This window comes from Anarhichas minor, unplaced genomic scaffold (assembly GCF_050575085.1).
Source record: "Anarhichas minor isolate MPS153535 unplaced genomic scaffold, ASM5057508v1 ptg000017l, whole genome shotgun sequence".
NCBI classification, from domain to species: domain Eukaryota; kingdom Metazoa; phylum Chordata; class Actinopteri; order Perciformes; family Anarhichadidae; genus Anarhichas; species Anarhichas minor.
In genome coordinates, this window is record NW_027466463.1 from 16913618 (window position 1) to 16926113 (window position 12496).

The 12496-nt window shown below is 42.1% G+C and overlaps 1 protein-coding gene across 6 annotated transcripts; it reads right to left on the reverse strand.

Moving 5' to 3' along the window:
- Positions 1-314: 314 nt before the first annotated feature.
- On the reverse strand, positions 315-11091 carry cyth1b (cytohesin 1b). Of its 6 annotated transcripts, XR_012954630.1 has the most exons (13): positions 7675-7720; positions 7432-7514; positions 4961-5025; positions 4334-4400; positions 4028-4146; positions 3659-3852; positions 3395-3543; positions 2765-2877; positions 1935-2013; positions 1771-1842; positions 1181-1335; positions 848-1098; positions 315-727 (listed from the first exon to the last, which is right to left on the reverse strand). XR_012954630.1 is itself a non-coding variant. In XM_076094005.1 (12 exons), exons 1-12 carry the CDS (start codon positions 10970-10972, stop codon positions 1020-1022), a joined length of 1203 nt encoding a protein of 400 aa, XP_075950120.1. In that variant the 5' UTR covers positions 10973-11091; the 3' UTR covers positions 315-1019. The 6 variants fall into 6 exon arrangements, 5 of the variants coding, with proteins under 5 accessions (XP_075950120.1, XP_075950121.1, XP_075950123.1 ...); XM_076094005.1 differs by lacking the exon at positions 7675-7720 and adding an exon at positions 10945-11091 and having other exon boundaries at positions 315-1098; XM_076094006.1 differs by lacking the exon at positions 7675-7720 and adding an exon at positions 9181-9506 and having other exon boundaries at positions 315-1098.
- Between the last annotated feature and the right edge of the window lie 1405 nt (positions 11092-12496).

Sequence of the window (12496 nt, forward strand, 5' to 3'; positions counted from 1 at the left end):
CATGTGAGGTGATCAGATAAGCAAAGCGGGAAGTAACCGCATCTTATGATAAGCTGCTGTCGCTGCACAGTCACACTAGACGAGCACTTTTATATCTGATTACAAGTCTTTATAGAAGCTCGCTGCATCTTCCAAATGTTGCACAAGAATCCAGATTTGATTTTAAAAACAGGTCTGAGTGAAAAGGAAAGAAGTCAATATGACTAACAGTGTTAAATCTAACGTACTTAACGAAGCAAATCATTTTATGACTTAATTACAGTAACAAAGTATTTTCCAGTCCTGGTTTGGAATATAAGTCAGAGAGTTAAATGTTGGTTTGCAAACGTTTAATGAGACAAAACTCAAAACAATAAATTACAAGAAATCTGGATAAATAAATATTTAGTTATTTAGGCATCTCCTTCATTAACAGCGCTTTGACGAGACCAACAGCAGTAAGAAAGCAGGCTTAGAAAAGAGCTTTTTTTTTTTTTAAATCAAACCATAAAGTCCAGCGTTCAGTGTTTTCTGAATCACATGAATGTACGACGTGATTCATTCATCAGCTGTTCCCATCCTCCTCCTGTTGTAACGCGTCTTTCAAAAAGGTGTAGAAAGTTTTTTTTTTATCAAACATCAGCAGCCGTCTTTCTCTCACCTCGTGTTGGAGTTAATTCTGACTGGAAACGTCTCCTGTAGAGACTCTTTGTACCACAGCAGAGCAAACGGTCTGAATGACGTGGCTCTGAGGGGAATCAGACACACAGCAGATTGTAGGAGGAGTGGGAGTGCTAACCAGAGGGAAGTAGAGTGTTCAAAAAGGTCTCTAGGTGGGAAAGTACACTTTAAACAAAAAGGGCAAAACCTGCAGAGAACGAGCCGTCGGTACTGAAGGTGCGTCGGTTCAAAATGTGACAAAGGAAGAGCTTCTTTAAGAGCCGAATCCTCCGTCAGGTCCAAGCGTCACTGAAGAATCGGGTCCACTTCCACTCGGCTGCATTCAGTCGAAACCTTTCCCCGATGAATCCTCAGCGGCTCTACAGACCCTTCAGAGACGAGACCTTCTTCTTCCGAGCAGCCAGCATCTCGTAGAACGGGTCTTTGCTGATGGCGGCTCTGCAGGTGGAGGAAGGAGGAGGGTTAGATAAGGAGACTTCACACCGATCACCTGTAGGAGAGGGTTTAAAAAGTGGCTCACTTGATGCTGTTGATCCACTCGTCCTTCTCCTCGGCGGTCGGGGCGGAGATTCTGTAAAAAGTGTGATTTCCCTCGACGACGCGTCCGTCTGCCTCCGTCTTGCAGGCTTTGATCACCTGATCTCTGTGGTCCGAGATTAAGAGCTCGAAGCAGTTCTGTGAGGGAAGCACAACCAGCAAGAAGCGCCAGGAGATTTACAGGAAACAAATTATTAAAATATTTATATTTAAACAATTCTTGGTGAAATGCTGCTTGGTTAACACTGGACATGTTTTAAAGAGGGAAACAAAGAATTAATTAAAGAACTAATGGATATCCAACCACAATAGGTGCAAGATACATAGAGTATCGGCATTTAATGGGGGATAGAGGCGACATATTAAAGACATCAGCAATTTACTGCTTAATTTGAACTTTGTTTATATTTACACTATTTTTTGCATCTAGTCAGCAGCTTTTTTGCATCTTTGCATACAGTTTTATATTTATCAAGATCTGCCATTTCCATCTCTCTTTTCTCACGTGATAAGAAAAATAAATTGTACAATTACAGAATGTGTCAGAAAGAGAAGAGAGAATAAAGAGTTCACCGGTTTCTTCGAGTCATCGACTTCTCTGATATTCAGATTTTCCAGTGGAATAATTCCTCTGGGTTCTTTGTCCTTGAAAACAGCAGAGAGACACAATACATCCAAGTACTGACTTGAGGCAACATGCATTATTTATCGGATACCTCTGCTCTGTTATTACTTACAGTGGTGTATTCAAAGTAGTAGAGGCAGTTATCTGTGAGAATGAACCAGCGTCTCTTCCAGGTCTTCACCCGTCCACCTGAGGAGAGACTACGGGTGAGCTACGACTTCAGTAAGGACACAAGACTTAAGTGGTCGGAGCACAAAGATGGACGTCATTTGACGACTCTGAAGCACAAATCAGCAGGTTACATACAGACAAAGGCTGCTGAGCGCAGAGATGGAAGCAGAGGTTAAAACGTGGGTCAGGTGCCAGCAGATAGAAAGAGATGTGAAACTACTTCTGAACAGCATACAAGCTGATCAAGTTGTGATGTGAGGGCAAAAGCACACACAGCCAGTGGGGGGGGGGGCAGAAGCAAAGCAGCGCATCAAAGCTCAGAGTTTAGGGGTACATACCTCCTGGAGTCACAACCCATGAAACACAAACAAACAAGAACAACGTCAACAAAAGAATTGAACAAAACTTCAACACCAGTCTGTCCTCATGTTGAAGGTGCTGTTACAAACATAGTCCACTAGAGGGCCGTCCAGCTCACAGTGACTAACGCACCAGGACCAATGCTGGAGGAGTTAAATGAAATGAACAAAAACACAAATGCAACACTTGTTTTTGCTCCCATTCTGTTAACGAACGTTAATTCTCTCAAATTCTGGTCACAAATCTGGCTAAATCTGTGTGAGTGTACAGTATTTAAATAAAAAAACACTATTTATGTGCATAGATAAAATCTTCAATCTTTAAATTCACCTCCTGAAACACAGGGGCGGTAATCAAAGCATTGCCTTTATATTTCTGTTCAGTGACTTTCACACCACTTGGATGCACGCACCGAGTTTCAGCAGCCATCCCTCTCTGTCGGGGTTGAAGAAGGTGTGTGTGAGATCGTTCCCGTCGTCCTCGGGGATCTTAAAGGGTTCGTTCTTGATACTGTCGTACAGGTTCTACACAGACGGGAGACAAAGTACATTTACTCAAGTACTTGTTCTTTCCTTGAGTATTTTTCATTTTATGTGCTACTTTGTACATCTACTCCACTACATTTCAGGGCCAGATATTGTACTTTTCATTCCACTTCATGTATTTTTTACAGCTTTACTTACTTTGCAATTTCAGATTATGAATACTAAATATAATCAGTTACTAATGATGATGTTTTGATGTGTTAAGTCTCTCAGCAGTAACAGTACCCTGCCTTCACACTTTCAGTACATTAAGTTTATTTTAATGCTGATACTTTGATGTTGTTATTTAAATACAGTTCTTAAATAAAGATACAGCTACTTTTTCATGCGACATTTGTCATGTTAAATAGTTTTTTTTAGACATTTCATTTACCAGAAGTAGACTTAAAATCAACTGGAATCACAGTGTGACATGAACAATTCCTCAAAGCAAATCAAACCGCTGTGTTTCTGTCGTAGTACTTTTGTGTGTGTAACGACAATAAGCGTATCTCACTCTGAGTAGCTCCTCCGGGAGGTCTCCCCCGTCGTTGATGCCTCTGTTCATCGCGGTGAACCTCTGAACGGAGGGTTTGTCCTTCACGTTGGGGTTGTGTAGACTGGTGTTCAACATGATCACAGCGAACGACAACACGTAACAGGTATCTGTAGAAGAAGACAGAGTGTGTGTGTTTTAATAATTGTATGATTCTCAGTACTATTAGCTGATTTCAATCATTTAGATTTTTGACACGATAAACTCCCCCTCTTCTGAACACACCTGTGCTCTGAAACACTCCGGGGTTACAGCGACAGTACCGCAGGGCGAACGCCTCCATCATGCGGTCGATCTTCTGAGCCTCACCGGGCAGCCGGAAGCTCCACAGGAACTGCCTGAGAGCCTGAACCAGGTTCAGGTCCGAAAACTCGTGCAACACCAGGAAGGCGTGCAGAACCTCGATGTTGAAGTCATCTCTGCACGACACACACACACACACACAGGAATGGGTCGTCTGGGTCCGTTATCATTAATCATCATTTTGAACACGTCACCTCTGGAAAAGCACGATGGCTCTGTCGCACTATGACGTATCAAAATGTCTGCTCTGAGAAATGACCAGTTGGAGAGGACGTCATTAGTATCGCTCACCTCTCCCCTAAGTAGTCGCCGATAGCGGTCTTATTGAGCCCTTCGCCCTTGTAGAGAAACTGGGCGATGTCATCGCTGGTGTTTTTCAGCAGGGAGCTGTCAATCAAGAAGCGAATCCCCTGAAAATCAGAAACAACTCTGAACATCATTCACTGAAATGACAAACACACCGGATATTAACTTCTTCAAAAGATCCGAATAACAAGTAAAAACAATCCCGACATTAACGGACAAGAAAATAATGGTTAGTTGGCAGCTCAACACTTATGTGTTACATGAAGAAGGAAGAGCCTCGTTTGTTCTCACCTTCTTGGGGTCCATGTTGAACTTCTTTCGGCCCATGGCCATCTGTTTGTTCCTCTGCATGCTTTTCCTGAAACCAATTAAAAAGAACAGAAACGTAGTTCATGGCTTTATCAGGAGAAACATTCAGTAGTTTCAGCTTCTCACGTGTGAGGCTTTGTTGCTTTTCTCTGTTTTTCTTCATAGCAAACTGAATATCTTTGTGTGAGGATGTTTATTCTCTACCTCGGGGGCACTTTTCCTAAAGCCCTCTTCAGCTGAAGAAGCTTCCAATACGGTTGAAAGCTCCCAGAATAGTCGGGTAAGTGGACCTTGTGTTTGGAATATTTACGACCGAATATCTTTTGGTTCTGAACTGTTGGTCAGACAAAATAAGCAATTTGAAAACTTCACATTGGGCTCTGGGGAAAAGAGATTTTCCTATTTTCTAACATTTTATGGCGTTAAACTATCATTAGGCAAAGTATTCGACAGAATACTCAATAATGTAAACAGTCTCTAGTTGCAGCCCTAAAACAGTGGACTGTGTTATGAGTGTAAAGCAGATCTTTCTGTCTTTCCACTCAAACAAAGGCTGAGTGGACCACAGCTGCCCACGCACAAAGAGAGAATGGTTGAGAGATACTTTACCTCTCTTCAGTCAGACCCAGGCTTTCAATCTCATTGGTCACGTCTGCTATCTCATCCTTCAGCCTCTGACAGCACAGAGAGAGAGAGAGAGATGAATGAGAGAGCAGACACAACGATACATGTGATGTGTGATGTTTCACATTAACCTCTGGAGGTACTTTTCTTTTGTCTGTTCCGGCTACACATCCAGACACTTCTTACAGAAGAGATGACCCAGAAAAACTAAAAGTACAGACATGATGCACTCTCTCACAGACCGCCCTCTGCAGAAAACCCTCTCTGGGATCTGTAGCACCTGTTCTGGGGTCAGAGTGTTTCCGTCTCCCAGCTCCTCCTCTCCCCTGTGTTGACCCAGATTCATCAGACGGCCTACCCACGCCCCCCCCCCCCCGGGCTGCTTGAGTGTCACACTGGTGGGGAGGCGGGAATATGCCGGATCAAAGACTTAGAGCTCAGAGGTTACGGGAGGAAAGCAACAGATGGAGAAACACTGAGCTCAGCAGAAAAGATCATGAATTGAGATAATTATAGAAAAAAGCAGACGAGGCTCGGATTAGAGCTACAAGCATCTCCAACTCTCAGAGTGTGTGTGTGTGTGTAGTGATGTAATGTGTGTGAAAACCAGGCGAACAAGGTAAATAAGTTCACTCGTCTGGTTTCCTACATGTGCGTTTCTATGGTTACAGCATCCTCCGTCTCCATTACTGGAATATTTCACGGCTCATTACCCATCAGCCTCCCCCCCCCCCCAGGGCAACACAAGGCGGGGCTTAGAGGAGAGAACGAGAGTCGACCTCGGTAATAAACTCCATCAATCTAGTCGCACAGTGTTGCTGCCCTGAGGCCGTGTGTGTTCGTCTTTGTGTGTGTGTGTGTGTGTGTGTTTTAGATGCTCACCATGCTGACTGTAGACCAGTGATGAGGTTTTCATAGGATTTTATCGAATGAATCCTGTTCTAAATCCTTTCTTGAATCTTTTTGTTTGGTAAGGAATGAAGACATCTGGTACTTAAAACTACAACAGATGTTTATCTTATATCTTTATGTCCCTCAGTGTGCAGCTGCATAAGTAAAAACACAGAGATAAAATACTAATTATACTCTGAATTAACCGCTCAAATGATCAGTGAACCAAGTGATTGGATTAGTCAGCAACAATGTAAATAAAAACGTTATCTGTAAGTCGTGTATCAAGCAAACACGCATCATATTTTCTGGTTAAAGACTCTCTAATGTTTTCACTTTATAATTGAATATCTTTGACTTTTGTTAGTCGGGCAAAATAAGTTAATTTTATCAACAGTTAATTAGGAAATAATTGACAGAAAACAAGGGTTGTAACTAATAATTATTTTTCCATTATCAATTTATCAATTATTTCCTTGGTTAGTCTTTTATATGTTTGGTCTATAAAATGTCAGAAAATAGTGCAAGAACAACATGCGAATGTTGATGTCATGAATTGCTCTACCAACAGTCCAAAACCCCAAAATGTTCAGTTTATTATCACAAAAACAATTGACAAACTGAAACTAAGGAATTTGGAAGATTTTAAGCTTGAGAAATGAATTAACAATTACTTATTAAAATAGTTCACGTTTGATTTTCCTGTATTGTCAAACTGTCTCAGCTGTAATGAAAATATATCGACAGATATTTATGATGATTCAATCCAACACTTGGAGAAGGAGACTTGGACAAAGGGTCACATGCTTATGAGATGCTGGCTGGGTGAAAGGTCATCAACTTTCAGCAAAACACATTTGCCAGATAAAGAGCTGATACAGACAATCCCACTAATTTATTTAAGGTTTAATGGGGACTGAGGTAGCGGGTCAAACTGTCCCTCCAGGCAGAGAAAGAGAGAGCTGGAGGACACATACACATGTGGTCCACCCCTCTCGTACACATGCACACCACACAAAGAGGATCATCTGTCTTGAATGCTTACAGTAACGCTCTAGTGGTCGGTCACACACACACACACACACACACAGAACAATGCGACAGTCAGACAAAGAAATACAAATTGAAAAGCAAACAATGCACTGTGTGATTTAGCACTTCTCTGAAATAATCAAAATGGTTAAAGGATAGATTTACAACTTTTCAAGTACGCCTTAAAAAAAAATGTATTGAAACTTTTAACTGAGGTCGATACGAGGCTTCAGACAAATCAGGTGGATATCTTCCAAAATGGGTGTTTTTGGAACAAAATTCCCTGTTCCTGTCCTTTAAAGAACTGTTAAAGAGAAAGAGCTCAACAGTCCAGACAGCCGCAGGGTTTCACAGACGGGACAAAAACAAACTCCCCTTTCACGGCCGCCCTGTTGAGAAAGCATTTAGTCCAAGCGGTGCTAACTGAGGACAGAAAACAGAAACACGGCCACGAAGCTGGAACTCCAGATGAAGGTTGAACACACTGAATAAATAAATGAAAGGTGTAAAGGGAGTGGAGAGTGTGTTATTACTTGTATGTCCTGCAGCAGCTCTTGTTTTCTGCAGCGGATGCTTTCCAGCTCCTGTCTCTCCTCTGGACTGAGGTCATCGGGCACTGAGGAGAGACAGACAGGTAGCACTCAAATACAACCATTATATACACACACACACACACACACCAGAATTTAGCCTGGTTCAGGCTGTTTAGCAAACATATACTAAACAGAAGAAACGTGGTTTGAAAAGGCTAAATTAGATTTGACATCTTACTGTACTTGTTAAGCTCAAATGTCCATGCCGCCTCATATTTAATACACACCCTTAACTGTGCATGAACAAGTGTGTACTCTGATAGAGCAGAAGTTCCTGAGCATGAGATCTGCAGAGGAACGATAAGGTGAACGTGGCTCTGTTAGTCACTGACTTGTGGCTTTTCTGAAGAAGAAAAAAGGAAGATTACATTCCAGCAGTAAAAGAGGGAAAGCAGCACGTGGAGTTATTGGGCTGATCGGCATATTGCATGTTTCACACATCACACCTCTGCCCTGTCAACTTTAACTGCTGTTCTAAATTATACGGAGTAACAAGGAGCCACAGAGGACATGTCGAGTTATTGGCCTTCAATGTCTAACCATTAAAAACTGCAAGAAACTTTAACATGTTTTTACAACTTCACAAACAGAAGTCTGTTTAACGATAGGGACATTTGAGGCACTTAATTATAGCATTTGGCACTTTAAGATGCACGTTGGACAAAAGAAATCCTGACTCAAGGTCAACTTATTAGGTTTCGAAAGAGCTTTCAACCACATGTCACAGTCTTCTTCAGCAGATGGAGTAGACAGGGTATTCTTGTGCTGGGCATCAATAAAGGCTTATCTTATCTCATTTCTTGATTAATCAATTAATAATCATTTGGTCTATAAAATGTAATAAAATAGGCCAAATTGACAAAATGTTTGTTTTTCCACCGAAGAAAACCCAAACGTTTATCCAAGGTTTAACTGATAATATAAACTGTTGCAGATAAATAACAATCAACTAGTAAATTAATCGACTACAAGTTTCAGTTGTACAGTACAAATGTAGAAATGATTCATATTGTAAACCCTTCAAACTCTGTCAGGACAGACACCTCTCACTGTAAAGGCAAATTAAGTCGGCCTAAAGTCCGAGGTGGCGTGACACGCGCCACAGCCTCGGATAGTGATATTATTTACATACTGGACACACAGACAGTGACGCACTCGCTCATCACGTACACATAACCCACAGCTCTTATTATAACCCGGAGGACGAGAATAACGCAGCATTGTGAGCGGAGAGAGGCAGTGAAACTGACATTCACACTCACTTCCTCTCTATGGCTTTTAATTTAGAGAGAGGAAATAAGACTAACGAAACTCTGCCGTGTCATTCATCCTCCTCTCAAGCAAACAAACACACACACACACACACACACACACACACACACACACATTCCGACGTAAATAACATCATGTGTCTTCCACCAGCTGCTCTGCATAGTCTGGAGGTCAGCGAGTGTCCGTTTGTGTTGACTAGTAATGGGACACCTTGAAGTAGCAATGCTGCTGATGACCAGCTGCTGTGGACAACATATTCAGGACTAAAGCTCACATCCTCTGAAGACACAATGACGTGAAAAACAACTCAAACCACACGTATGACTTTCTGAGGAAGACGTGACAACACACACACTCATTCAGATTTCTTCAAAGTAGCTCTGATGCAGAAGTCATGATGACGCACTGAACACCTACACATTTGTGTCATAATCCTGAGGTTCATACCAGAGAAAGCGTCTATCTGCTGCTGAGTAGCTTCACCACAGGTCTCAATGGTCCCAGTAGAAAAAGATTCACTATTCCCAGTACAAAACAGCCTGTGGACACTGTACACAGCCTGCAGTCCAATCTGGTATTTTCAAAAATAATCCAGTCCTGCCCGAGCCCTCCAATGATCCCAATCCCAATCCTGTGGTCCTCTAGTCCAGCCTCCCTGCTTCTTAATCCTCAGGGCCTCATTCCAGCAGAGGGGAAAGGAGGAGAGCAGGCCGGCAGCTAAATGAAGATGAGGACAAGTGTGTGTGTGTGAGGAGAAAACCCTTGAACTCCCATCTCTCTCTCCCCCACCTCCCTCTGTCCATCTTGACTCCTCCCTCCTTCACTCAGTATCAAACAACAGGCTCCCCCACGTGGACACTGGTGTCCCAGAGAGAGAGAAGGTAGAGAGCCACAGAGGGTGCACACATCTGGACACCAGCAACAACCAAAATGCAAGAAATAACAAACCACTAAACAAGAGCTCTCTGTTCTGGTAGAATTAAATATGTCATTCTCTTCTGCTTATCACATGTGGTTGCTCATAGAAAACGTCACACAACACCAACAACAGCAGCTCCCTCATTTGTTGGTCTCATTATTTCATCCACAGGACTGCAGCTGACCCAGGACCCGAGGCAATGATCGGCCTCTTGCAGTTCACACGGCCAAAAATGTCCATTTCAATGTTCACAAGGCGATAATTGTGCATTTCAACGTTCCCTGGCCCCCGAGGATAACAAGCTCAACAAAGTGCCATAATCCCGTGGTTATGGTAAACTCCCCTGGTGACTGATTTTGCATTCACACAGCCGTAAGGCTCCAAAGTCCAGTAAGGATGCAGAAACAAATCCAAGCAGACAGGGAGAACAAACTGTGCCTTGAAAAAAAAAAACATCCTTGTAAGCGACAGTTATGAAAACTTGAGCTGGTCTCTCAGGGTGGTAAAGTATCTGTCAGGTGAGGAAAAATCTAAATGGACTACCGGTATTATAATGCTTCAAAATAAGGTACCAGTTACTTTGTTAAGTGGAAACCCGCGAAGAAAAGCTTCCTGTGCTGGTGGAAGTTCTGATATTTCCCTCTTGACGGCAGCTACCTTGCTGGAACAGTTTATGGTATTGGAAGTCCATTTTTAAAGCTTTTTCCATCTTAATTTAAATGACATTTGGTGATCTGTTTGGACAGGTTTCCCTCACCATAAAGCACATCTTGTAAGAGTGGCTCAAGTTACCAGAAGGAAACACTAGTGTAGCTGTGAGGAAACTGATTTATAATCAAAGTTATAGTCCTTTTTACTGTCTCTCCACAAACCTCCAGTGTCCATCACTTTGGTCACAAGTTGTGGGCAAAACGAGCAGAGAGGAGCCTGTAGCCCAGCCAACTGATTTCCACCCGATAAATGGGTGCATTGATTGTATTTATAGGCACATGAACTATATAAAGTGCTGCACAATAAGCACAACCCCCCATGAGCTCTGGCCTCAATCTAGAGTAATAATAATGGATCCCTTGTGCCAGTTTATAAAGAGCATTAACAGTCAGATGAGGAAACTAAATGCCAAAACATATTAGTGTTAAACTAGCAGGTATATACACTTCAATTACACATAGCGTTAGACGTTACATTAGCTAACGTTAGTTGGCTAAACTGGTTAGCTTGTAGGTTAGCTAGTTTAAATTAACTAAAGCAGGCCAACTCACCAACTCCGTCTTCCGACTTTAAAACCATATCTGTGATGTTGTTCGACGCCGGGGTGAAGAACAGCGCTAAATATTACACTTTAAAGTAACTTTATAGCTCTAAATGTGTCTGTATTTCCCCAGTTACCGTTAGACTGGCAGTTAATGACAACTGTGGAGAGACAGCCGGTGTTGGGGCAGGATGGCCTGGGCGGGGCTTCAACGGCAGCAGCCAATCAGAGAGCGGATAGACACAAACTGATATCTGTACACGTAGTTATCCATCCATCTGTCTGTCTGTCTATATATATAGCTGTCTATTTATCTATTTATCTGTCTATCTGTCTATTTGTCTGTCTGTCTGTTCCATTACGTGTGTAGAGAGAAAAGGAGAAATGCGTTTGCATGCTTGAATCTGTGTTTGTCTATCTGTATATGGGTGTAGCCGCATGCTCACAACAGCAGATTGAACGTATCGTTGCCTGAGGATAAGTGTAAATGCTCCACTTTAATCCAGTTTCAGCACTCCACCCTGTTCTGTACAAAGTAGTGAAAGGAATTCATTAGAAGCAGGAAGAGGAAACACAACTCAACAAGTAACAAAGAAAACAACTTCCCACCTGCTGAAGAAGACAGACACATTTATATAAATGAGTGTGAAGAGGGAAGAATTTGATATCAGCCGATCGGTGGCTTGTGTGTGAGGGAAAGAGGAAGCGAGAGGAGAGGATGTAGGGAAGGATAGAGGAAAGGATTGCAGCTGTGCGCTTGAATCAGTGCTTTATTCAGAGTTTGGACACACCAAAAACAGGATATGCTGAGGACGGATGGGGAAGAAGAACTGCTGCATTTTAGTCTTTTAAAGGGTCAGCTCACCCAAATACAACAGACGTGGTTTTTTTATTTTGGTATAAATAGTTGAACAGTTGACAGTGAGGTCTGTGGATTATCCAGAGTAACAGGGACGCTGTTCATGGAAAGAGAATTTGAGATGGAGACACAAATCTCTCACAAAATTTGGACGAAGTTAAACCCAAACTATCTGCAAGACGAGTGAGAAAATGATCCAACTCTTTAGTGATTGTGAATGTAAATCATGTTTTAGGGGAAATCCATAAGATATGACACACTTGTTTATGTGTATGATTGTATGGGGAAAAGAAAAATGAATAAAAAAGACAAAATGAATGAAAGAATAAAAAGAGGAAAGTAGAGAAAGTAAGACAGATGCTAAAATACAAGTATACTAATAATACTAATAAAATAACATAGACACAAAGGAAGATATAATACAACTTGTTGAGTAAATCTGTTTCACAGTTGAAGGGTTTATGTGTGAACTCATCATGGTAGCAGAGGTCTTGAGACGTAACACAGAAATAATGAAGCAGAAAAAATAACAATAAAAATAGAAGGGAAAGTCCAGCTAGAGCTCTTAATAGATATACAACGTGTGGAAAGAACCTGTGTGATCACCGGGGCTGCTTTCATTGAGTAAGAATGGCTTCTGAATGAGCACATTGACACAGAGAGAAAGCACCTGCACAGAGGGAGACCAGTGGGCAGCGATGGA

What these genes read in the sequence shown, in the direction of transcription:
- cyth1b (XM_076094004.1), bottom strand. Translation starts at nt 7,705, where the DNA reads ATGAGGCGGCATGGACATTTGAGCTTAACAA. An exon ending in AGCTGCTGCAGGACATACAA is followed by an intron (nt 5,026 to 7,431) that starts GTAATAACACAC and finishes CTGTGCTGTCAG; the next exon opens with AGGCTGAAGGATGAGATAGC. An exon ending in ACTACTTTGAATACACCACT is followed by an intron (nt 1,843 to 1,934) that starts GTAAGTAATAAC and finishes GCTGTTTTCAAG; the next exon opens with GACAAAGAACCCAGAGGAAT.